Source organism: Colletotrichum lupini, chromosome 10 (assembly GCF_023278565.1).
Source record: "Colletotrichum lupini chromosome 10, complete sequence".
In the NCBI taxonomy this organism is placed as follows: Eukaryota; Fungi; Ascomycota; class Sordariomycetes; order Glomerellales; family Glomerellaceae; genus Colletotrichum; species Colletotrichum lupini.
In genome coordinates this window covers 3,649,727-3,676,110 of record NC_064673.1, presented here as the reverse complement: position 1 = coordinate 3,676,110, position 26,384 = coordinate 3,649,727, and the positions used below count along the sequence as shown (strand labels likewise).

Below are 26,384 nucleotides of genomic sequence, written 5' to 3'. Positions count from 1 at the left end.
ATAATAAAAGGGCTAGAGTACTAGGCTTAGTACTTCTAGGGCCTTTTATAAAAGTTTATAGTCTTAACGGACTACTAAGTATTTAAAAAAGTAATTAGTATACTAACGCGGGACCTTTAGGAAAGGCTTACGAGGTAGGTATATAAATTATTAATATTTAATTTTAACTTAGAATACTAGCTAGAGAAAACGAACCTAGCGGACGGTCTATTTAAAAAGCTAGACTATATAGAGGGGGAAGTGCTTTATAAAAACGTCCTCTTTACGCTAGCCTAGAAGCTATGTTTTATTAGCAAACTACCGCCCAATATTTAGCAAAGGATAATTAGCCTAAAAAAATAAAATAATATTATTAAGGTATATATTTAAGTAGTTAAGGCCTCCTTTTACGATCTTAGCTAAATATTAACTAGCTCTAGGGATAGGGAATTCTTTTTTTTATATTAATAGCGTATTATAGGGCGTACTAATAAAATAGTAATAGTTATTACTATAACGACTCGAAGTAAAAAAATAAAAGAGTTATTAGCGAATGCTCGTTAATAGTCCGGTAAGGATAAAAAGGAGTCGGATAGAGCTAGGGTTATTATATTAAAATAATATATCCTACGCCCTATTATAAAAGAGCTTATAAAAGGTAAAATAGTATTCGCTTCTTATCTCTTATTAAAAATTAAGGAGCTTATTAAAGGATTATAAGCTAAAGACGAGTTTTATATATTATAATTAATAAAAGTTTACGCTATAACTAGCGAGTTAAGAATATATTTACTTAACGAATAGGGTATACTATTGTTTAAAAAAAGACTTATTATTTTTTAAATAAAATCCTTTTAAATAGAGATTTTTTATTAATATTATAACGACTATAGGGTAGGTTATATAAGAGCTACGAAAACTCTTAAGCTAATTTAGAGGAAGTTCTATTAAAAAGATATTTAATAAAATATTTAGGAATACGTTAAGAACTATAAGTATTATTTAGGAGTTATAACCTTAAGATATAAGCCGTATAGGTAGCTATAGTTACTATTATTACCCTTATACTTATTTTAAGAAATATTTATAGATTTTATTATAGGGCTATTACTAAGCGCTCGTAGTAACGGCGTAAAGTACGATAGTATCGTAGTTATTATTTATTATATAATAAAATTTACGAAGTTCTTATTTACTATTAAAATACTTAACGTAGTATAAATAGTAAGTATTTTATACCGGGAGGTCGAATATAAGTTTAGTACGCTTAAAAGCATTGTTATAAATAGAGATAAGTTCTTTATAAACATATTTTAAGAAGAGTTTATTAAAGAACGGGCGATATATTACTAACTATTTACTACGTATTATTTATAAACGGATAGCTAAACGGAGCGAACTTATTAAATATTAAAAAAGTATTTAAAGATTTATGCTAAGGGCTTATTAAATAAGTAAGTAGCGTAGTTAAAAGAGGCCGAGTTTATATATAATAATAGTTAATACTTTATTATAAAAGTATCCCCGTATATAGTACTATATAGCTATTACCCTAGGTACGTTAAATATATACTTAATTATAAGGTTATAGTCTAAGGGGTTTAGGAAAGGGTTTAGAAAATTAAAGAGATTAGGGCTTAGGCTATACGAGTATAAGTATAAGCCTCTAAGAGCTAAGTAGCTTATTATAATAAAAGATATATCCTAAAAGAGTTTAATTATAGAGAGGTCGTTAGCCTATTAATAAAGAATATATAATTTAAGAATAATAAACTAGCGCCGAGATATATTAAAATAGTAATAGCTAAAAGGGTAGGGAAATAGGCTTACTAAGTATATTTATTAAAGTAATATTAGAAAATATATAATATTTTCTTAGTTTCTTAGTTTAAGCTATAAAGAAATTACTAAACGGTTAGTAATTAAATAATAAATCTCCCGAAGTTAAAAAATAAATAAGACGTTTAAAAAGTTAAAGAAATTATTATAATATAAAGCGAGGGAGGAAACTTATAATATTTTATTAAATAAGCTAGGTAGCTTACTAAGTATAATACGTAAGAGCTTATTAAGTATCTTAAAAGGGTAGTAGAAGTAGTTAATAAATTTAAACGCTATAAGAAAAGGGTATATATAAAATAGGATAATAAACGTTAAGTTCGTAACGAAAGGTTACTAAAAATAAGTTAATTAATAATATATTATAGAACCCCTTTTATTTAACCTAGCGTAATCCTTAAGAAAAAGATATAGTATTATAACCCTCGGTAATATATTACTAAGAAATTACTAAGATCTAGTTATATAAGGGGAGTAACTTATATAATATTAATAATAATAATAATAGTTTTAGTATATATTTTTAAAGCTTAATAATTAGTAATAGTAGTCCGCTTAGTAAGTAAGAAGTGGGGAGGCTTTATATACGTACTTAGCTAATTATTTAAAATAAGGCCGTTAACCTTATTAATATTATAATAAGTAAAAGAGAGGTAGTTAAAGTTATATAGAGTATTATATATATTAATAATAATAGTTCGTAAAGCGTTTACTACTTAATTACCGTTAAAAGCTATAATAAAAAGTATAACGAGAGCTATAATAAGAAGTATAATAAGAGCTATAATAAGAGATATAATAGGAGCTATAATAAGAAGTAGAGTATAAAGTAAAATAGGGGCTATAATACTATTATTATTAGTAATAAGTTAGGGACGGGGGACGTTATTTAAAGTAATACTCTCGTAGTCCTAATTAAGCTAAGGGACCTTAGTAATATTAATATTTATAAAGAACTTATTAATATTAAACTACTTATTACGACCCGTAGCTTTAACTTTAATATAAGTAATAGCCTCGTTAAGCTATTATAAAGCTTTTACTTAGAATAAAAAGAGCGTAATATTAGCTTTATTAAGATTTAGAATAATATAATTAAGGGCTAGAGTACCCCTATTTATATTAAAAAAAGTATTATAAATAAGGGTTAGCGAGTTATTAACGTTAAAATAGTAGCGCTTATTATAATACTAAAAAAAAGAATTTTTTAAATTATTACCGAGCCCCTTAGATTTAGTATCCTTACGCTAGGACTTATTAAATTTAAACTTAAAGTCGTTCCGCTCGTTATTATTATTAAGAATATAGTTAGTAATAAAAGTATACTTTTTAATAAGAGTCCGAGTCTTAGGACTATAAAAAATAAGGGTAGCGCTATATATAATAATAGTATAAATAAGTACTTTATTTATTAAAAACTTAGTAACGCGTTTATAAAAAGTAAGGAAAGTAAGAAACTCCTAGATATATATAATAATAACGCCCTTAGGAGTCTCCTTATAGTACTAAGCTAGAGCGTTAAGGTTATTTTATAAAGCGGTTATATAGTTATTATTACGAAAATAAGCTAGCTAGAAGCGACTAAAGTAGGAGATAATTTTAGTTTTATTATTAATATTAAGGATACTAGCTTAAAAAAAGAAATCTAAATTAATAAAAAGAAAATTCGCTAAACGATTACTAATAACTTATTATAATCGAGATTAATAAGTTTAAATACTTACGGTTAGTAACGAGCTCCTAGAGAGTAGCCTATTTAAAGTAGACCTTTTTTATTTTATTACTTATTAACGGGTTAGTAATATAAGTAGTAACCTTCTCTTATACGCTAATAATATAGCTAAAAGTATAGAGAACGCGGCCGCGTTTATAAAAGTTAAAACTACTTTACTCCTTAATATTATAGAACTTTATAAAAGTATTTTAAATAAATTAAGTAGCGCTATATAGCTCCTTAAGAACTTAAGAAATATCGTTAGCTAATATTTTAATAACGGATTAGCGAGGACTTAACGACTTATAATAGAACACTTTTTTTTATTAATTTAATAAATAATATACTTAGCGACATAAGCACCGGTAATATAAATAAGCTCGTTAATATTATAATATAAACTAGCTAAGTAACGTATATAGGGAGTATTACCGCAGAGACTACGGAAGCCCTTTTTAGGATTATATTCTATATTAAGTATGTCCTAAATGCGCAAAATAATAGATATTTTAGTAAATACTTAGTAATAGTATAGCGAGAGAGTTATAATTAGGAAATAATATAGAATTAGAATATTATAAGAAGAAAAGTATAGTTATATAAAAAAGAATTCGTAGAACGGTTATTAAATAAAAAAAAGGAAAAAAAAAAAATTACGCGACTAGTAACGGATAAAAAATCTTTTATTATAATTAATAGCTTAGTAATAATAATAACTACGAGGTTAGGTAGGCTCTTATATATTATATCGGTCGGAATACTTTATTATAAATATATATTACTAACTTAATAACTAGTTAGCGCGCTATCGCTAAATAATAATAATAAAGTATTCGTTAAATAAGGAGATAGGAGTAATACCTTATTCTTAAGTAAGAAAAAATATTATTAACGCCTTATAGAATCTATTATAAATAACGACGTTAATAGCTTTATTATTAGTATTAAAAGAAGATATTATATAATAACTTTAGGGACTAAAGTTACGTAAAGGGGGAGTAATTATAATAAATTTAAGATGTGGTTAGTAATAAGATGCCGATAACTTAGTAACCGGTATATAGATCTTATTATAAAAGAACTTTTTAAGAAGTAGAGCCCTTATAAAGGACTTTATAAGCTTTAGTTTTATAATATACTTATACTTATATTATAGCCTTGCTAGTTAAGTACTTATAGCCTAATCTCTTATACTTATTAATATTATTACTTATCTAAACTCTTAATAAACTATATAACGTATATATAAGAAGTATTATAACAATTATATAAAACTTATTATTATTTCTAAATATATTAAATATTTATATTTAAAATAAAATTAATAAACGATTTAATAATATAAGTGCGCGTATATAATAAACGGGGGTATTTATAATAACTATAAGAGGTTAAAAAAAAAAAGAAAAATAATAGCTAAGTAACGTTATAAGAATTTAAATATACATAAAGCGGCTAAGTAGCCTCGCCCTTAATAATTTATATATTAAAAGTAGTAAAATACGTACTATTCTAAGTTAGGATTTTATTTATTTTAAATAAAAGGATATATTTATAATAAACGCGGTTTAAAAGACGCGTATCCCTTATATTTTTTATTTATTTATATTTAACTAAATTAGGCCTTTATAAGGGTATTTAAAAATTCTATTTTAAATATAATAGCTCCTTAGTAATAGTAATTAGGGGGTATATTACGTAATAGGGATAGTAATTATACTTTATAAAGTGCCCGTTACGTGCTAAATTACGTATCTATTTTAGATATTATATATATAGACCTTTTCTTTTTATTTATTTCTATTTTAATAGTTAAGCTACTTTTATTATACTCCGTATGCCCATTGCTGCGTGCTATAACTCGTGACAGTTCTGAACGTACTCGCCGCGATTAAACCAAACTCGTGCCCGGTGAGGCATAATAACCAAGTAATAATCTCGACGAACAGCGCGCAGAGCCAATCCAACCATGCTCGTTCTTAATTCATTAAGTTTCAAGGGTTCTTTTAGGGTTATAATTGCTCTCTCGTCCCGATTCCTAGTCCTCTAAGTTCTAGAACCTCTGTGTTGAAAAATACAGTGTTTAGTAATTACTTCTTCTGCAAGCTCGGGCAAAGTCCGAAGTTCCAGAAGATTTGCAGTTCATTACATCGAAACCCGATATGGTGGTCGCCGAGAACTTGCCTAAACGGGTAAACATGGAGATATTCCGCGATTCTACGCGTATGCCGGTGCACAGCCGCCGCGGAAAGGAGGCGAAGATCCTTAATACCCGTTATAAAACCAACATGCTAAAGAGCTCAGCCCTAAATTGAATACCAGCTCTACACCAATACCCATCATTCTGTCTTACGACCAATAGTATGTACGAGTGCAAGCTGGAAATTCAGCGGGTAGTCCGTAGCCAAGACCTCGGCATCCGTGGCGACTGCGGTCGCTATGCTCCTCTTTAGAGCCTCAACTCCACAAACTCTCCCACTTCCCGGCCGACAACGTAGATGTGGACGTCAGCAGCGCAAGGGGCCGTTCCAATCAGAGCCTTTGCAACGTAAGCCATTAAGGAGAACTTGATTAGCGGATGGCTACAGAACCCCGAGCAATGCTAAAAGTGGTGATGGACAATAGAATATGGAAATAATCCAGCGAAGGCATTGTCGTATAAGAGATGATGGAATCCTCAGAAGAAGATGCTGAGTTTAGGACCTCACCCTCATCGCACAGTCTAAACACGACTTGACTCTCATTCGCCAGAACCCTCGCTTTACTATACTCATCTTCAACATGCTGTTCACCGACTTGTTCCTCTTTGCCTTGGCCGCAGGGACCACCCTCGCTCACCCAGAGAAGCTCACTGCCGAACAGGCAAAGCATGAAGCAAAGCTCATTGGCCGAAGCACCGACAAGTGCGCCGCGGCGATTGAGAAGCGCAAGGCAGAAATGTTTGCGAAGCGAGCGGCTCGTCTGCAAACCCGCCGAATTCAAAACGGCCATGTCGATACCCGAGACCTGATGTCTCGGAACTCGCTGCAGTACACCACCATCCAGAACGACACTTGCGTCCTGGCCCCTGACACCGTCTGGGGACCCTATGGGTTAGTCAACTACGACGGGTTCGATTTTGAGGTTGATGCGGGGACTGACTTTGCGACAGCGTCGATGGAGAAATTCATCGTCACGATCTGCGTGAGACGCAGGGAGGTATCGACTTCTATCTCGACATGGGCGTGATCGACATCGAGACATGCGAACCCCTCGTCGGCACAGCCCTCACGATTTGGAACTGCAACGCAACCGGCTCGTACTCCTCTTTCACCGGAATCGACCCCAACACCGCAGAGCTCCTGGACAACTGGTCTAAAAGGACAGACGGCACCACCGACGACGAGACGTTCCTGCGCGGGATCCAGACGACCGACCAGAACGGTGTCGTGGAGTTCCTCACGAAATTCCCCGGATACTACATCACCAGAACGACTCATATTCACGTCACTGCCCAGACCAACATTGCGAACGGCACGTCCTACTCCGCGAGCAAGGTGCAGCACATCGGACAGCTTTTCTTTGAGGAGGACCTCCTGAGCCAAGTGTATGCTGTCAGCCCGTACAGTGAGCACCTTACGACGTTGAACCGTACTACCAACGAGGAGGACTCGCTGTACTCTGATGCCAGCGCCGACGGGTACAGTGCTGTCATCAGCGTCAGCCAGTTGACTGACAACATTGAGGATGGTCTCGTTGGATATGTGAGTGGATGACTTGCCAAATGAAAGTGAAGTCCAAAAACGTGCTAATGTGAAGTGATAGATTACGATTGGTGTCAACTCGACTGCCGATGGACTGGCCATCACCGGAGGTGGTGTCAACCCTCAGGGATACCTTCCTACTGTTAGTGTGGATGACGCGAAGTTGGCCCAGGCAACCGCAGTCGATAGGGCTGATGGCTACACGTCTTAGACATGTTCTAGATTGATCATGTCGTTCAATGTAAAATCTGCTGGAACCACTTGTAGATTCACAGAAGCTGCTTTAAGTTTAGAAACATAGATACCCAAGCACATATAGAGAGATTCAGGTTGGCACTTTTACGCATTGTCCATCTAGTTGTGAACGATCACGCAGAATTTGAGGTCTACAATATTCAATCCCGTGAGTTAATTCACCGCACGAGATATTCCTGCCGCAAGACAATGATCCTTCGAGGCGTGGCCTTGCTACCATAGATGGAACATTTGAAGAGACTTAGTTCTGAGTTACACAGACCTCTATCGATTTTGAGCAATGGGGTATGGTCGCTATACATCTCGGAGCAATACTCGACCACAGGTTTTTGGCTACAACATCGCTTCTCCCCAACTGTAGCTGGACTTTTAGGCTTTGATATAGGACTATGACCTCAATCATATCGAAGCACGAGAATATGGGGCAAGCTGCCGGCAGATATTTGCAGGCAGGAGTGGGATTGAGCTATCTAATAGCTATCTTCTTCGCCATTGTTCGCAACGTCTCAGTAGATCACGTTACATTGGAGATGCATTAGACGCTATCGGATCTCGTCCGATGGTCTCACTTGACAAGCTATCTTCGCGTTGCAAAGGTCGTTCCAACAGCAGGTGATGAAGAAAAGATATCTAACCGCAGAGCTACAGTAAGACTATCCCATGCGCCAAGGGCGGGAGACCGGGCGTACTGCCTCGAAAGTCAGAACTGCCCGCGCTACCACGTCTTCAAGGTTATGTTCTCAGTGGCTGCATATGTCTGCGATGCGTTCTTATCAAACCTGAGGAGGAGGTGTCGGGTCTCCTCCGCTTCCACTGGTCGATCTCGACATACCCCACCTGCATTGCGCCTTGATAACGCGATCAGATAATGCAGGCCTCGCATGCAGCATCAACATCTTTCATCCATTCCTCTTATTCCCGATGCCGGTCGGTAGAATCACTAGGGTGTATTAGCCGACGCTAGACCACCTGCAACCAACATCACCTCCAACGTCTGCTGGGATTAGTTTGTACCCTTGTGGCAAGTAGCATGCTCAAGGGAATCACTGGTCTAGAAGGTACCGTTTCGAGTTTTGGAGGATATTAGTCCTCCGTGTAGTCTATCCCGAATTTAGATTAACCTCGAATAAGACTTGGGAAACTTCCAATAAAAGGCGTCGATAAGCTATTCCCGACTGGAAGAGGGTTTGCATTACCGAGGTGGCAACGCAACAACGCTGTTCGCAAGCACATCACGAAGATCCGCAATTGCATGCTGCTCCCTCCCTGTGAACAATCGGCGGGGGTTTGATCGCTTTACTTATACTTGTCGCAAGCGTCACATTGCGAACCCTACTTACATTTCGAGTTCCGTGATACTAGCATCTAACCATGTCTCAACAACGTGACGAAATGGATAATACCACTCTGAACGACTCAAAAGAGTCAACCAACCCGAAGGTTGTTGTTGATTCTGTTTTCGAGACGTCGGAAAAGGTATTTCTTGGAGGTATCGACGATGGCTCAGACGGACCCAAGAGAGGGTTCACCGAAGACTCAGAGCCTGAGTACGACTTCAAATCTGAAGAGTTCGTTAATATCCCAGAGCTTGTACGCAACGTTGTCGGATTCGAAGACGACCTCACTTTGCCAGTGGTCACCTTCCGCGCAATCCTTCTTTCTGCGATCTTTTGCACAACCGGAAGTATTGTTTCGCAGCTTTCATAGTAAAGTGCCCATCTTTGTTATGCAGCCTAGTGTGTTACTGATAACAAACAGTTTTCGAACTACAACAGCTCCATTCCCTGTATTCTTCGTCATTTTAGCCTCTGCTCCGCTTGGTCGGCTATTGGCACGTATTCTACCTGCTTATACGGTGCCCCTCGGACGCTTTTCCTTCTCCCTCAACCCTGGGCCATTCTCCATCAAAGAACATGCAATTATCGGTATTGCTGCCAACGCGGGCAGTCAAGGCCAGTGGGCAAGTACGTTACTTATGACGAATTCCGCCGCGCCGTCCTCCAGCTCCAACTAATATCAATGAATAGCTTACCTGCCAACCAATGCAGCACTGTATTACGGCATCACAATGAATCCAGCTGTTGCACTCTTTTTTGGATGGGTGAGATTGAACGATCATGATTTGAAGTTTGAACACTAAGAGCAATCAGGGTGCCTCTCTACTGGGGTTTTCATTCGCCGCAATGGGTAAGACCAAATCACCCTGTGCTGTTGATGATACTCTCTGACAAGCCAAAGTTCGGAAGATTCTGATTGATGATCCCGAATTCATCTTCCCTTTGTCTCTTCAACAGGTCACATTGTATAGGAGCATGCAAGGGAAGTCTGAGTTACACAAAAGCGTTTCCCAGAAACAGATGAGAGTGAGTAAAGAATCGTCAGCCAATCCTGGACCATGTTAACAATATCATCAAGGTGTTCTGGTGGATTCTATTGGGCACATTTCTCTGGCAATTTCTCCCCGAGTACCTTTTTCCTTTCGTCGCTGCTCTTGCTCCTCTATGCTGGTTCGCGAGTCGAAATCACACTGTCAACTTCCTCGGCGCCGGCCGTGGAGGGTACGCTGCTCTTGCTCCTCTATGCTGGTTCGCGAGTCGAAATCACACTGTCAACTTCCTCGGCGCCGGCCGTGGAGGGATTGGGCTCCTCAACATCACGCTCAATTGGTCTAACATCACCTCCACCGTCATTACTTATCCTTACAGTGTTCAAGTGACTATCTTCGTTGGCTTTGTTATCACAGTAGGTTCTGTGCCTCTTTGAAATGTTCTGTACTTACTATTCACAAGACATGGGTTTTGATTCCCGTTGCTTACTTTGGCAACTTATGGGCGTCTCCTACGTACGACATTATGTCGAATGGTGTGTTCCAAAAGAACGGCTCCTCTTATCCATTTGAATCTTTAAGTAAGGCAGCAATCAATTGAGAGTCATGTAAACGATTCGTTGTGAGTGCTGACAGCTAGTGATCTAGTCTACACGGACTCGAGCGGTGTTCAGCATGTCAATGAAACAGCTTACCACGAGGTTGGTCTGGCGTACTCTGGGGCTCAGTACACATGGGAAATCTTCATGGTGCGTGACCTTTCGAGTATTGTTTGCATACAAAACTGTTAATCCAACAAAGTGGTACGCATCGTACATTTCCTCCTTTGTTTGGTGTGGCCTATTCCTGGGCCCCAAAGTAGTCAAGATCTGGAAAGCAAGAAAAGCAGAGGGAGAGTATCATCAAGATAGGTTGAGGTTGGTTAATCATGTCCAGATGCTTAGAGCTATTTGCTGACTTTAATTATTTAGTCGTATCATCCAACAGTATCCGAGCCTCACTCTTTGGTAAGTCCATATCCCTCGGGACTCTACACGCAAGATACCCAGTAAAACTTTGGCTTAACACCATCAATAAGGGAATGGGTTTTGTTGACCATTATTCCCATTGGCATTTTGCTCGTTATTGTCGCCACAAAGTCTGTTTGGATGCCGACTTGGACATACTTCGTCGCTCTGGGTTTTGGCGGCGCTGCTATGCTGCCCATGAGTCTGGTTTATGCGATGTCTGGATATTCGATCAAGGTTGGGTTCTTCAATGAACTTATCTACGGCTGTTAGTCCAAGGGTTTTATAACATGGTGTGTCAAGGGACATATGGCTGACGGCGGCTATAGACATGATCGACGCGAAGGGCTCGTCGCGCCATCCCCTTGGCCAGCTAGCCTATCGCATTATATCTGGCAACGTCTGGTACGATGCTCGTATTGTTCTAGAAGACCAAAAGGTAAGTGTTCTTCTCAATAACTACTTGATCAAAGGGACGCTAACACGAAACCTAGATTGGGCACTACCTCCATCTTCCTCCACGCGACGTGATTGGGGTCCAAATCATCGCAAATATGATAGCTCTCCCTATCAACTACGGCGTCATGCGTTGGGTCATTGCGTCCAAATTTGACTACGTGAGCGGTCGAGTCGCGGATCCTCAAGGACAATGGACTGGCCAAGAGTTCAAGAGCTACAATACCGCCGGTATCCAGTATGCACTTGTTGGGCCAAAGAAGCTCTTCGCATCCTCCTTCTTCAAGCCTGTACTCTACGGCTTCCCTGCTGGCGCGATAGCACCGATCATTATCTGGCTTCTTCACAAGAAGTTTCCAAAAGCCCGTTTCGACCTTTGGAACTCCACGATCTTCTTTGCTAGCGCGGCAACTTTCCACGGAAATCTTAGCACTGGGCCCTTTACAACTTTCCTTGTCGGGACCTTCTTCAACTTCTACCTCTACCGTTATCGTCGCGCTTTCTGGAACAAATGGGCATATATCAGTGGCGCAGCTTTGGACACTGGCTTCAATGCTAACCTCTTGTTCATCTTCATTTTCCTTGGTACAACCGGAGCAGTAATGGCGCACTGGTGGGGAAATAATGCGGAAAATATTGAGAGGTGCTTTGCCTTAAAGGGCTAGTTCAAAGGCACAGAAAGAAAGACTTGATACTCAAAACTCTATGAAGCTACAGCAAAAGCAATCAGGTCTTACCCTCGGCCTCAACTGGAGATCCGGCTCGGGGATGCAAACACCTCAAGCTAGCAGGACACCAATTGAAGCTGAATAAGGTACCAAATACGTGTAATGAACTGGGGTTAAATCTGAAGTTCATTCCTTATCTAGCTTATTCGGATTTCTGTCAGTTCGCAGCCATTGACACCCACTGCCGTCTTCATCGCCCCACACATGAGGCCATCCACAAAGCACTGTGAAATGACTTGCCATTGGCCATTGTTCTGTCGCATGACAATGGGCGCTGAGCAGCCCGGTATAATAGATATCGAGTCTCCCTTCCGAATTTGCTGAAGAATTGCGGTGCCAAAAAGCCCCTTTACTGTGGTGAAGACCGGATATACGATTCCAATATGCTTGTCAAGTGATTCCAAGAAAGGTTTAGGGTCCACGCAATCTCCAACATCTTGCACCCGTGGGAAGAAGGACTTGAATCGCCGACCCCAAGGTTGGAAATTGTCATTGACCTGCTTGCGAAACTGTGTCAAGTCGTTGAGATTGGCGTGTTTGAGAACTTTGCCCCATCCACGCTTTTCCAGCGCCAGGATGTCTGGGTCGTCGGGGCTCAGGCTCTCAAGCCAAGGAATATCGAGAATCGTTGTTCCTGAATCGCAGTTGTATGTTGCAGCTCGATGAAGGGTCCGTACGATTGCCGCCTTGGGATCGTTCGGCATCTTAACAGATGCTGGCTGAACGGCATCTTGCCAGACACCGAGACCACCGTGTTTCCAACCCAAGAAAGGAGCCAAGCCTTCGACCACATCAACGAGATATCCGCTAGTGGTAAGAACCTTCCCGTCATGTTCCACCCTGAACTTGGCTTTCTGTCCCCAACTGGCATTACAGTCTGTTCCCCAGAGATAAGGATCCCATGGAGATGTCAAATCTGGCACCCAGGAAGGAAGCTTCAGAGTAGATTCCGTCGTCCCAGTCAGCACTATGTCGAAAGATTCGAAGCCAGTGATAAGCGCGCTGGCAAAATCCGAGAACACATCTTCTACCTTCTTCTTATAGTCCGGCTCAATCAATTTGGCCACATATTCCGGTATCATCCCCATTAATCCGTACAGACGATCTCTCAAGTCGAGTGAGCCTGCCATCCTCCCAATCATCAAGAGCAGTCCAAGGTCGTCTTGATCTTGCCTACGCTCTTCATTGGTCTGAGCTCGACCGCGGCGAACACGCTCTTGAGACGCATTTACTAACTCCACCAACTTCAAGATTCGCCACACTTTCTCACGAGCCCTTACAGCGCCATGGATGTTCGTGACACCTTGGAGAAAGTTATGAAACGGCACCAAGCCCATGCGGAACGTCCCGAAAAGAATAGAAGGGTTGAAGGGACCCAGGCATTTCTCCTGAATTACCCAAATCCGAGACCAGTATGTCTTCTTGACAACTACATCGATGGCCCTGCGTATGGTTTCTTTCTTCTCTGGGTCCGTCATTGCTACTTCCAACACCTCAGATGCTGCAGCTTTGTCTTGTGACTTGACTATCAGTTCGTGGAGCTGAGCCATGTCGGAAATAGAGTCGTTGGGTATGTCGCCTAGCCAGATGGAGACAATGAGCGCTCTTCCATATATTTGACGCATGCGCTTCACTTGACGATTGCGCTCGGCCAGGTCCCTCTGGTTGATACAGATTGCATCGGCCCAAATTTTCAGACCATCAATATAATCTGGATCTGAGGACAAGGCTCGCAGAGCTGCCTCTAAGCTTTGACCGACAAGCACAACCTGGCCATTCATGATGATCGGCACTTTCACAGTCTGGTCCCCCCAAGTGTAGCTCAGGGCTCCGTAGTCACCCCATGAAAATCGATGATAGCGATGATGCGCACGTGGCCTCTCGAACGGTGAGCTTACTCTTGTCGGGCTCAATGACCGATATCGCTCATTCGAGAACCGTCGCCATCGCTCATCGCTGTTTCTCCGAGACAGCTGCGGCGTTTGTGACGACCAAGCTCTATAGTCTGGCAGATGTGCGTCGAGTGAAACGTGGTCAATCGTACAATGGACAAGGCCATGCCATTCAGGTGGCTCATCCCGAAGCTTGGCAAGAGGTGGTCGTTCAATCGTCTGTAGGTTGAGGACCCGCATCTCGTTCCGATCTTCGTTGAGCGGGTAGTAACTGAATGTGGTAGTTTCTGTTGATCTATGAGTTGCCATTGTGAGAGAAAGAGGGCTGGCCACTACGCATCCTTCACTTGCCCCAGACGCGGTCTTTGCGGTATTTAGCCTTGGCTCGCGCTACCGGGGGACACGATTAGATGTGATTTGTTGATTCGCTCCCCAGATCAAGTGCCATGCTTACGACACTGCCCAGTGTGAAAGAGTCTGACATTCGGCACAGCCCCATCGAAGAACAATGAGGGGCTATCTCGCAACACAATTGGTTCGAATGAGAAAGAACCATGCAATAGTAAGCCCATTTGGATCGCGACCTTGTACATAACAAAACCTTGGGTAGATAGCCGTCCGCAACTCCAGCAATGTCGATTCAATGCAAGACTACTGGGGCTCATTCATCAAAACACAACAAAGGGTGATTATTGTGCTTAAGGTAATTGAGGCTTTTCTGCCTATCCTGGTCCGAGCGTAGCTCTATCTTGTGTTTACCTAACATCACCGTTTTTTTTTTTTTCTTTTTTTTTTCGTTGCATATCGTTCAATGCATTTCTACCATCCCTTTATCCAGCTGGAGTAGTCAATCCAACAGGCTGCTTGAAACCGATAATGCTTGTAGTTTCTACCTTGGTAGTCCCAAAATAATTCTCAATAGTGGAAGGATCAAGAAGGCTTGAAGGCAAGGATGCTGATGGTGAGATTCAATGTAGGAGCTAGTCCTAAGTAAGCAAGCTGGATGGATGATGGTTAAACCACATTCCGTTTACCCCTCACTCCTTACTAGGATATATTGCGCTCTTACTCTGAACTATGGTTCGGCGTGTGCTATTCACTTGCTACAACGGCCTGTGCTCGATCAAACAACAATGGCCGAGGACGGTGCTGGTATGTCGCTGTGCAGTACCTGCTTAGCTATCGACCTACTCAACATCCCCGCATACCCAGATAAATACATCCTGAATAAAGGATCTATTTTTCGACCCACCTTGAGTTTGCTGCAACTTTGGGGTTCTTGGAGAGAAGAAGAGGTGTCACAATTTGGCGTTCAATTCCACCGAACTTTCGAAGACCTTTTGGACGCCTCAAAAGATTGCGCTATCTGCGCCGCGGTTCTTCACGGCGCTCATATCTTCAAGAGCTGGCTTACCCAATTGAGCGAGCAAGATATGAAAGATGAACACATCAGCAAGTACCTTGAGGACGGATCAGTTTGGAACATGCGACTTGTCAAATACTCCCAGGACACAGAAAACATCCTGGTCATATCATTCGACGCTGAACACAATTCCATCCGTCTGATCAGTGCTTTCAGACTGTGCGTTTCAGATGACAGCGATCCATTGAGCGCTTCGATCACTGGACGATGCTTGAGGAAAAACCCAACAGTTGACTCAATATCCGACCAAGTTGGGAAATGGCTGAGAGACTGCGACCGAGAGCATGTCCAACTCAGGTGCTGTATAGGCGAGAGGTGCTTGCCGACGAGGGTTCTCGATGTGGGCATCGATGACAAGCAAACCTACATCAAGTTATACGAGGCTCGGGATGCATGCGGGAAATACGCCGCTTTGAGTTACATGTGGGGTCAAGGAAAAGATCATTTCAGGACCACCATGGCGAGCCTTGAGGAACACAAGGAGGGCATCATTACTGCGACTATGCCCCAGACATTCCAAGATGCTGTCACCATGACGCGCAAATTGGGAATACGCTACCTCTGGATTGATGCGCTCTGGTGAGTGCTTTTCAGTCTACAATAATGCCATTATCTAGAACACAATGAGCTGACATCTCACAGCATCGTTCAAGACGATATCGCAGACTGGATCAGGGAAGCTTCCACGATGGGCGATGTTTAATCGAATGCTTACATCGTGTTTTCTGTCTTGAAATCAAGTGATAATGGTGTAGGCTTCTTGGGTCCGCCCGAAACACCCCCCTATGCAAGTTGTACATCCACTGCTGCCGGTATGACTGCCACTCTCTATGTTTGCGCAATACCTCGCGAGCAGGCTTGCTACCTCAGTAGCGAGGACTATGTGTGGGATGAGCCTCTCTCGAAGAGAGGCTGGACTCTGCAGGAGCGTTGGCTTGCGCCGCGTCTTGTCCATTTCGGTTCACAGCAGATGTCGTTTGAGTGCAACGCGTACTTTTTGTGCCAAGATGGAACGAAATTCTCAGGGCGCTACAGCGACGCCAGAAAAGACTGGGACACCGTCGAGGAAGACGAGCGCGCCCTACGAGCTTCTACCGAGTGGACAGAGCTTGTGACCGAGTATTCTTTACGGAAACTTACCCGTGGCACGGACAAGCTTCCCGCTATATCAGGTATCGCGAGAATGATTGCAGGTCAGATCAACGATCAGTACGTCGCTGGACTTTGGCACAAGGCGATTATTGAAGGATTGTCATGGGAGTGCACTGAACCTGATCAAGCTGCCACGCATTACCAAGCACCATCTTGGTCTTGGGCATCTCTCAATGGGCCAATTTCGCAGCAGAGCTTCGGCAACTTAATGGGCGATAATGGTCTTGAGGTGACGATTGCGAGCCTCTCGAGGGTTCTGGATTGTGTAATTACACCAAAAGGCGAGGACCCATACGGCGAAGTTCTTACCGGCTCTTTAAAGATGGAAGGATTATTCAAGACCATAGGTCCTGTGGACTGTCACACAGAGACGAAGGTGAAGTTACACCTGAAGGGTATTCACGGAGCTGTCTCCGAAATGAAGTTTGATACCACAGAAAGCGCAAGGGAGGCGTCGAATGCAACACTCAGCTGGTTTATGCTGTTTCAAATGACCCAAATGCACGAGAAGCCTGGGGCCAAGCTCCACATGCATCAAGAAGGTATCGTCATTATACCCACGGGCGATGGCTCGTACCGACGCCTTGGAAAACTACGTATAGATTATGCTACCTGGGGAGACAATAAGCTGGGAATCAACTTTGAGACGCGGAACGTGGTTATAGTATGACACCCATTTTTCACTGAGTAGAGACGGAGCCCATGCTCTTATGTCACAAATAGATTTTCAAGTAGTAGTCTCTATATAATGTATATGATAAGCGAGCTGGTCACTTTCTTAACCCACCTTAAAGTTCAATTTTGCTCCGTTTTTCTTGCTGTCGTGATGGCTTCAACCTTCCAAGGCCTCACCGTACGTCACGTGACCTCGGTTACATAATCACCGAGGTTCACCTCACTTGCACCCTCTATTTCAGAGCGAGCTTCGTGCCTATTTCCTACTTCCAATAGACAACCGTCCTCTTTCACCTATCTCGATGCTCCTATGGTGACTATACGACACTTGCTTCAAGATGCTGATATCCCTCTTAAAGTCTGATCGACAACTCACTCTACAGAGAACTTCAAGTCCTAACGTTGACCAGGGCCGTATTGAGCCTTCTACTATAAAGAATCTTCGGCTAGTTCGGCCTTCGCACTCAAAAGCCCTACCGGTGTTATTTCTGTTGGCTTCATCCCTGCCTCCATTTGTCTGTTGAATGAAACATTACGTAGCCTATTAGCCTCAGCGGATGTAAGCTTGAGCTATGAATAGATCAGTAATCGCAGATATATCGTCATTATCGTGACCGACGGCTTACGAAGATCTTAACACCAGCCACATGGATTACCAATGCAAGTCACAATACCATACTAAGCGACGTACCCGCGGCGACAGCAGCCTCAGTAGCAGATAGAGACTTCGAATTGGCATGAATCACGGCTTGTTAACTCGGACTTATGCCGGGGAAGTACGTCGTATAGTCTGGATAGAGTTCGATAGTCTGGTTTGTATCGCCGATTATGGATAGGATCTGGTCGTAAGGTTGCGCGGCATAGTACGTGCCAATGTTGCTGATGATAGCCGTAGCCGAGATCAAAATGATTCGGACTTTGATGATAGATTCTGCCTTTTAACCTAAAATAATGAGAGGTTTTCATTTTTTTAGAGGGTAAGGTGGAATGTTGAGCTGATGTGGAACCATGCTCGAAGCATCCATGCCCTGTGTAGGCCGATTCGGAGTCTCTTGGTCTTGGCGTATGCGGCCACAAGAACCCCGATGAAATGAATGCTGAGAAGCCCGACAGCTGCCTGAATGTCAAGTCCACCTATGAGAGAGCCTCTCGCTATCATCAAGGCGCCAATAATGCCCAGTAGCGAGAGTAACAAAATGATGTATCTATGCAATCAATGGCCTGGGGTTATTGTATGTTGAATAACTGGTAGAAATTGGAAATATGCTAAAAACCCGATGGGAAAAATTGCGCCGAAATGGATGAGTAGCCCAGCCTTTTGGTAGCCGTACTGGTACGCAAAGTACTCTCTAGGGGTAGAGCCGTTATGAAAGACGTTCAAGTTAAGGTACTGGAAACGACCAAGAGTGAATCCGATCAGGACGCCGGCGAATACAAAGAATAGGATGATATTGTAGCCCTTATAGAAGCTAAGAGGGTTATAGACTTTGCAGGCTACTGCCACGAATCCTTTGGGCGATAGGCGCGGTGGTTGAGTTATGTTGAGATTCTAGAAGACGGGGAGTTTGTTAATGTAGTCGATAGTAAGTGCTAGATGTAAGGAAACACGTGAAATTCGATCGGAAGCGGAACGGTAATAAATAGAAATCTAGTTTGATCGTTATATTATTGCGGATAGTGTTTGAGGAAAGAAGAGATATGCCGTATGAAATAGTATAGGGAAAACCCATTCTTCAAGTAACAGCCACCCGGTCAACCAAATGAAGCAATTCGTTCTACAAGAAAGTCGATTTGCCCGATGCTGTCCTAACTACGATGATGTGAAAGCTATATTCGCTGGTTATACGTTGTGCTAGAAGCTGCGATGGGAGTCTGTCTAACCTCATGAGTACTAACATACAAGGTACAGAGATTTGGACGCCTTCCTTGAAGGTGCTAGCCCTATATGTCAGGACGTTAGCAAAGATCTTTTTCGTAGCCCTTCTTAGATTTAAAATAAGCCCGAATATATGGCTGATTTTGTGAAATAGGTGATAGGCAATGGTTTTCATCTTTGCACGGATCTCTGCTCTGATCGTCCGGATGCCACTGGCTATGCATAAACAGGCCATTAGAGCCATTACTCGATGTTAGAAGGCGCCGTCTCGGTAATTCTTAGATTCTCAAACATCGAGAATGTGAACAAGAAAGGGTTCTTCTCGAGGCCTCAGGGCCGCGTCGCTACAATACGAGGATTCAACTTCGCAGCACTAGAACAGGGTAACGATGACCGCCTGGAGCGCGTCGGACATGACGCCCAGAATAAGTATAGCTTCAATCATGGGCAACGAATAGATGATGTGCTTGGCCTGATACGTCTTCGGAAACGCCGACCGGCCGTCCATTAATGCTGAACCCTAATACGCGCTCGTTAGCGAAACCTGAAGGCCTAGACACACCACTCGCTATAACGAGCACAGAATGACTATCCTCGGCCGGAACCCCTGTTATAGTAGCTCATGTCTGTGGGATGCCCGGCTGGGCTGGGGGTTGGATCTGTCTATCCGTCCAATCTCTGAGCCTTCTGGCCCATTCGCGATCATGGAGGGCAAAAGGCTGCAAATGTACGTCTCGGAAGGAGGCTACGCAACATGGGCCGAGTGTCAGGTATTGATCGTTACCATGCCGAGCCTCCTGGGATGACCAACAAGCCACTTGTCGGGCTTATGAAGCTTTTCTGCCCTATTAGGCCGAAGGGTCACTCTAAGAGATGGCTTTGGCGGCCATTGGGCACAGGTCAATCGTCATGCGCCGTGATGTCTTCGGAACGGGTAGCTAAGGCGCAAACCTGCGCGTCTTGTTTCGTTGCTTGTGCGTGTGTTAACATTGCGCCTTTTTGATTGAGAGGCAAGGTCGTGAACGAGAGATGACCACATGGGCCCCAGGTAGCTTAGCTCGATGCGTAAAAAACAATGTTGTATCTCAAGGCAGCAGAAAGTGCTACGAACAGCAACGCTTTTGGTAGGCATATCAAGTGGTAAATGCGACAAGCTCAGTCACTGTGTGCCATGTTGCCGGCAGACAGCATGGTTATCGCCAGCCTCTTAGATTGAGGTTCGTAGTAAATTATGTGGGGAGTTGGGATTCATTGCTTTCAGAACAGTTCATCTAAGAATATCTCCTAGCGAGTCAGGTGACTTTGATTCTGGTTCATCATAGTTCTGGGGTTAAGTTTCCCCGGGCATTCTGTGATTTCGGGTCCATCAGTATCAGTAGGTTTCGTTGTCTCGGCCCAGCTCCAGTTCGGAAAATGCTCATCACAGCACGTACCACGAGTGAAAGAGGCCGGTTCGTCACTGAAACTACGGCACCAGATTAAGGGGTCTGTATGAAAAGATGTACAGCAGGGAAGTCTATCAGGATAGGTCGTCTTCAAAGTTTAATAATCTGTTCCAGATCTTTTCGCAGAACCTAGCGAGCACCCAAGCGCAGACAGAGGATGGCACTAATTATTTGGTCAAAGCAAATATGATCCTACATCATAGCCACAAGATCCACCTCCCGTGGTACAAGCCCAGGAATGGCAGCGGAAATATCAGCTTTCGAATGCCCTGCTCCATGAAAAAGACGAAAGTCAACGGGCATGATTTTCAAAATGTCTTTCCAGAATAGAAAAGACATTCCCCAAGCAGAAGCTGGATCTGTGAGTAAACCATTCTCTGAGCACCTACGGGGATAGGAGTAGTCTAAGTTTATGGATTAAGCCGATTCTTGCCCTGGGACATTTTCTAGTCGAACCGAATCCGAGTCTCTCTCCATTGAATTATGAGCAGGATTAACAGCTTTCAGGATGTAGATAAAGTCTTGTTTGTATCCACAACTATAGCAGAATGTCTACCTGCCTTGGAGAATATTTCTAGCTCATCGAGTCATCTAACGTCCTATACGGATGGACAAGGTTTCAGGAGTCGGTGCCAAGGTTCTAATGACTCGGAAACCTTTCTTTCGTTACTGAATTGGAAATTTGTGCTGTGCCTCCTCTAGATTGTTACGAATGACCATTATAAAAGGTGGCGGCAATCGCTCATTCTTGTAAGCCTTCCTTTGCTCATACCTCACCCATTCGAACCTTTGAGACTCAAGCTTCACCACTTCCCTTATCTACCATTACAGCGGCAACAAATTGCAAAAGACTCTTCATCATTCAAAATGCAGTATTCCATCGCCATCAGCGCTATCCTTTCGGCCATGGCTATCCAAACTACTCTTGCTGCTACTGTATGTGTCCCATTACTATCCAATTGGTAGAACGGTAGCTCACGAATGACAGTGCGACGTCAAAGGCAAAAAGGAAAACTGTTGCTGGGGCAAGGGCAACGAATCCTGCCAGAATCAGAATCGGAACAACGAAATCTGGTGTAGCAAGGACAAGGCAAATTACTGCAGCAATGCCATGAAGCAGGGCACTAATACGCCCGTCTCCGCAACTTGTGTAAGCACATACATACAACTATCTTTCACTAGCGACATCGCTTACTGGATTCATTAGGATGCTGATTGCTGTGATACTATCACTGGCTTCGGAACGGGATGCCCCAAATAGATTCATCGGACTATCAAATCAGTTTTCGTGGGGGTCATCGCGAAATCTGTTGGCAAGGCTTCTTGTCCTCTTAAGAAGGGTTGACGTTAAGATAACCACAAGTTAGTTAGAGGAAATTTAGATATATACCCCCTCGCTCGCATGAGATAACTTTTTTGCAAGCTTTGTACTATGTGAGAAAATACCAGGTTCTTACTGCTTCGATGGTGACATAGGCACATAAGTTTTCGGACTTACACCCGTCGAGGGGCCTCACTTTAATCTGAACCAAATTACGGCATTATTAGTATTCTCGGTAAACAGCACACAGTTTGAAAATGTCAGGGTCAAAGGCTCAAAGGATATCTGTCATGAATTCAGGGGTGTTAGTGTTAGTATACACGTAGGCAGGTTAGACCTTTTGGTTGCGACTAGGTTAATAGGTTAGTATAGGTCTATTGCGTATATATAAGAGGGGAAGATCGTAGGTAGAGCCCGCGGTCCCTTAGTAAGTATAGGTAGGTAGAAGGGTCCGTCTATACGGGCCTAGACTACCTACTTACTACCCCTACTTAACTACTTAATAAAGCCCCTTTTTTATCTCGTAATTTAATATTAGTAGTCTTTTATTTTTATAATAAAAAAGGCTAAAATAGGGGCTAGGTCCCCCGTTAATAAGAACTAGTAATAGAATCTATAGTTAATCCCTTATTTAAAAATACCTAAAGCCGTATATTAAAATTTTAGTATAGTTTCTATTATAATTATTTATATAGAAATTTTAATATCCCCTCCTTCTAATTATCTTTTAATTTTTTAATATATATAATCTATATACCTAAACTCCTCGGAAATTATTAAATCTAGCGTAGTTAAAAAAGAGCTTTTTATTAGTTTAACTATGCCCCGAATACGTATATTTTTCTTTAAGCTAAAGCCCGAGAGGTATATACGTTCGCTAAATAACTTATTACTTATAGTATATTACTATTTTAATTACGTATTACCTATCTTTTTATTTTAATTATAATAATTCTTTTATTAATAAATTATTTAAAGGACTTATTTAATATACTTTTTATAAACCCGTTAATTAAGTTATTATTACTATTAATTTAATAAATCTTATAGAGCTCGCGGCGTTTATATAATTACTTAAGTATTATAATATTTATTATAAAGTGCTTTTCTTTTATAATACTTAGCTTAATAAAGTATTTATATAATAAGTATAAATTTATATAAACTATAATAAGGATCTTTAGAACGTTAAGTTATTTAGTAATAAGGTCTAGGGTAGTTAAGATAGTATAAGTAACGTTAATACTTATAACTATTTTATAGACTTTTAATATTAATATACTCTAAGTAATTTTTTTATTTTTCGTAGAGTTATAGTAAATAATGTTATTATTAATTATAAAGCTCTCGTTAATCTATTTTTTATTTATAAAGATAATAATATAACCTAGTTATAAGGTATAATTAATGTTATTTATAAATAACTTATTTATAAAGATAAAGAGTTTAGTTATAATTAGATTTAATAGTACGAATATAAGCCCTTAGTCTAAGTAATTTATTTATTATTTAATATAACGATTTAGCGTAGCGTAGTTAGTAAATAATAGATCTATTTAATATTAAGTAATAAACGATATATTAAAAACTACTTCTAATTAGTAAATTAATACGATATAAGTACTTCGAGCTTGTTACTTAACGAATTATTATTTAGTATTTAATACCAAGGGGTTAACTTACTTAAGCTTTTTCCTTTAGTTTTTCTATTTAAGTACTATATTAATACTTTTTAATAAAATAATCCTATTATTAAAAATAAGCGGCTCGTTAGTTAATAATTACTATTTTAGTTTAGTTAATAGCTTAGTATGCTTAAGCTCAGTTTCTTTTTTTTAATTAAAAGTCTTATTTAATAGTTTAATAATATTATTAATCTATATATTAATAATACTAAATAATCCGCTTTTTCTTATTAAGATTAATAAGTATAAATCGAACGTAAATATTATTATTTAGAGTATTTTTAAATAATACTTATTATATATTATTTATTAATAAGTATTAGATTTTATAAGATTATATAATAGCTATACGACGTATAAAATAGTACTCTTAGGGTATAAATAACGGATCCGAGCTAGTAATTAAATAAAAACCTTATAATAAGGAGGTTAGCTCGATTATATATATATTTAAGTAATATTTTATAACTAAATAACGTAGCCTTTTTAAATTAAAGTTAGGGCTAGGGCGAGGATTAAATATTAATTAGTTTTTTAAATTATTAATAACTATATAAAGATCTCTTTTTTCCTCTTATTATTATACTCTTATATAACTAAGTAAGACTTTTTAATAGGGTTAAGTCCTAGGTTCTTAATCTTATTAACGAATCGAGACTTAAATATTTTTATATCCTTATATTTAGGGCTAAGTTAAATAAATTTAATTACCCCTTTTTTTATTAGTTTTAAAAGCTCCTTATTAATAAATTTTATAAAAAGTACTCTTAGGGTAGTAATAATACCCTTATTACGGAGCTTAGTAACTAGCTTAAGATTTACTTCTTTTTTAAACATAAAGTAAGTCGTAGTTATAGAAGTATTATTACGGCTACGCCATATTAATATTTTTTTAGTCCTCTTATTCCGTAATAGAGGGTCGTTATTAATTATAATAATAATTTTATTAAGGACTTTTTTTATAGTAGCGCTATTATTAATTAGTTAGTTAATTATAGGGATTAGTAAGCGGTTAACGTGCTTTATTATCGTAATTAATAGCTTAGGGTCGACTTTTTTTAAATATTAAGGTTTAATTATAGTAGATCGGAAGCTTATTAAGCTATAAGGTAATTTTATTATATAAGTAGTGCTATTTATTAAAACGAGCTTAAATAGGCCTTTTTATCCCTTACCTTCTCGCTAAACTTTAATATTTAATTATAATAGTAAATTAATATAAGAGATTAAGCTATAAGCACTTAATTAGCGAGGCTATAATATAAGTATAGGTATATTATAAGACTAAAGCTTATAGAGTCCTTCATAAGGGCTCTACTTCTTAAAAAGTTCTTTTATAATGAGATCTATATACTAATTACTAAGTTATCGGCATCCTATCGCTAGCTATATCCTAAATTTATTATAATTACTCCCCCCTTACATAACTTTAGTCCCTAAAGTTATTACGTAATATTTTTTTTAATATTAATAATAAAGCTATTAATATCGTTATTTATAATAAATTCTATAAGGCGTTAATAATATCCTTTCTTACTTAGGAATAAAGTATTACTCCTATCTCCTTATTTAATAAATACTTTATTATTATTATTTAGTAATAGCGCGCTAACTAGTTACTAAGTTAGTAATATATATTTATAATAAAATATTCTAACTGTTATAATATACAAGAGCCTGCCTAACCTCGTAGTTATTATTATTACTAAGCTATTAATTATAGTAAAAGATTTTTTATTCGTTATTAATTACGTATTTACTTTTTCTTCTCTTTTTTTATTTAGTAACCGTTTTACGAATTCTTTCCTATATAACTATACTTTCTTTTTTATAATATTCTAATTTTATATCGTTTCTTAATTACGACTCTTTTATTATATTATTACTAAGTATTTACTAAAATATTTATTATTTTGCGTATTTAAAATATACTTAATATAGAGTATAATCTTAAGAAGGGCTTCTACGGTCTCCGTAATAGTACTCCCTATATACGCTACTTAGCTAGTTTATATTATAATATTAACGAGCTTATTTATATTATTAGTACTTACGTTGCTAAGTATATTATTTATTAAATTAATAAAAAGAAGTATTCCGTTATAAGTTATTAAGTCCTCGCTAATCTATTATTAAAATATTAACTAACGATATCTCTTAGGTTCCTGAGGAGCTATATAGCGCTACCTAGTTTACTTAGAATACCCTTATAAAGTTTTATAATATTAAAGAATAGGGTAGCCTTAACTTTTAGAAGCGTAGCTACGTTCTTTATACTTTTAGTTACATTACTAATACGTAAAAAAAGGTCGCTATTTATATTACTAACTTATTAATAAGTAATAAAATAAAAAAAGTCTACCTTAAATAAGCTACTCTCTAAGAGCTCGCTATTAATTATAAATATCTAAACTTATTAATCTCGATTATAATAAATCGTCGGTAATCGTTTGGCAATTTTTTTTTTTTTAATTTAAATTTCTTTTCTTAAGCTAGTATCCTTAATACTAATAATAAGACTAAGATTATTTTTTATTTTAATTATTTCTAACTAACTTACTTTCGTAATAATAGCTATACGACCGCTCTATAAAGTAACCTTAATACTCTAGCTTAGTATTATAAAAAGACTCTTAAGGGCGTTACTATTACGTATATTTAGGAGTTCTTTATTTTCTTTACTTTTTATAAACGCGTTATTAAGTTCTTAGTAAATAAGGTACTTACTTATATTATTATTATATATAGCGCTACCCCTATTTTTTATAATCCTAAGACTTAGACTCTTATTAAGAAGTATACTCTTATTACTAACTATATTCTTAATAATAATAACGAGCGGGACGACTTTAAGTTTAAGTTTAATAA

At 39.5% G+C, this 26,384-nt stretch overlaps 7 protein-coding genes across 7 annotated transcripts; 5 read left to right on the top strand and 2 right to left on the bottom strand.

Moving 5' to 3' along the window:
* Nucleotides 1-5,694: 5,694 nt before the first annotated feature.
* Nucleotides 5,695-7,486, top strand: CLUP02_18241 (protocatechuate 3; the record flags this gene model as incomplete). The annotated part of the gene is made up of 6 exons (XM_049297143.1): nt 5,695-5,755; nt 5,855-5,932; nt 5,986-6,080; nt 6,233-6,624; nt 6,684-7,275; nt 7,337-7,486. The coding sequence occupies 6 exons, from the start codon at nt 5,695-5,697 to the stop codon at nt 7,484-7,486; spliced, it is 1,368 nt and encodes a 455-aa protein (XP_049138367.1).
* Nucleotides 7,487-7,810: 324 nt separating this feature from the next.
* On the top strand, nt 7,811-8,399 carry CLUP02_18240 (uncharacterized protein; the record flags this gene model as incomplete). Its single annotated transcript, XM_049297142.1, has 4 exons — nt 7,811-7,887; nt 7,941-7,985; nt 8,044-8,142; nt 8,201-8,399. The coding sequence occupies 4 exons, from the start codon at nt 7,811-7,813 to the stop codon at nt 8,397-8,399; spliced, it is 420 nt and encodes a 139-aa protein (XP_049138366.1).
* A 502-nt stretch (nt 8,400-8,901) lies between these two features.
* CLUP02_18239 (OPT oligopeptide transporter) lies at nt 8,902-12,132 on the top strand (the record flags this gene model as incomplete). The annotated part of the gene is made up of 14 exons (XM_049297141.1): nt 8,902-9,236; nt 9,289-9,494; nt 9,579-9,631; nt 9,681-9,717; nt 9,769-9,893; nt 9,946-10,272; nt 10,320-10,392; nt 10,505-10,605; nt 10,658-10,773; nt 10,828-10,863; nt 10,935-11,131; nt 11,193-11,302; nt 11,358-11,962; nt 12,006-12,132. 14 exons carry the CDS (start codon nt 8,902-8,904, stop codon nt 12,130-12,132), a joined length of 2,448 nt encoding a protein of 815 aa, XP_049138365.1.
* A 52-nt stretch (nt 12,133-12,184) lies between these two features.
* CLUP02_18238 (heterokaryon incompatibility protein) lies at nt 12,185-14,248 on the bottom strand (the record flags this gene model as incomplete). Its single annotated transcript, XM_049297140.1, has 1 exon — nt 12,185-14,248. The coding sequence occupies one exon, from the start codon at nt 14,246-14,248 to the stop codon at nt 12,185-12,187; it is 2,064 nt and encodes a 687-aa protein (XP_049138364.1).
* Nucleotides 14,249-15,072: 824 nt separating this feature from the next.
* Nucleotides 15,073-17,184, top strand: CLUP02_18237 (HET domain-containing protein; the record flags this gene model as incomplete). The annotated part of the gene is made up of 2 exons (XM_049297139.1): nt 15,073-15,941; nt 16,236-17,184. The coding sequence occupies 2 exons, from the start codon at nt 15,073-15,075 to the stop codon at nt 17,182-17,184; spliced, it is 1,818 nt and encodes a 605-aa protein (XP_049138363.1).
* A 757-nt stretch (nt 17,185-17,941) lies between these two features.
* Nucleotides 17,942-19,573, bottom strand: CLUP02_18236 (uncharacterized protein; the record flags this gene model as incomplete). The annotated part of the gene is made up of 6 exons (XM_049297138.1): nt 17,942-18,068; nt 18,197-18,394; nt 18,464-18,738; nt 19,097-19,130; nt 19,249-19,281; nt 19,440-19,573. The coding sequence occupies 6 exons, from the start codon at nt 19,571-19,573 to the stop codon at nt 17,942-17,944; spliced, it is 801 nt and encodes a 266-aa protein (XP_049138362.1).
* Nucleotides 19,574-19,649: 76 nt separating this feature from the next.
* Nucleotides 19,650-21,717, top strand: CLUP02_18235 (uncharacterized protein; the record flags this gene model as incomplete). The annotated part of the gene is made up of 7 exons (XM_049297137.1): nt 19,650-19,828; nt 20,156-20,229; nt 20,388-20,554; nt 20,637-20,731; nt 20,796-20,871; nt 21,213-21,446; nt 21,499-21,717. 7 exons carry the CDS (start codon nt 19,650-19,652, stop codon nt 21,715-21,717), a joined length of 1,044 nt encoding a protein of 347 aa, XP_049138361.1.
* Nucleotides 21,718-26,384: the final 4,667 nt, after the last annotated feature.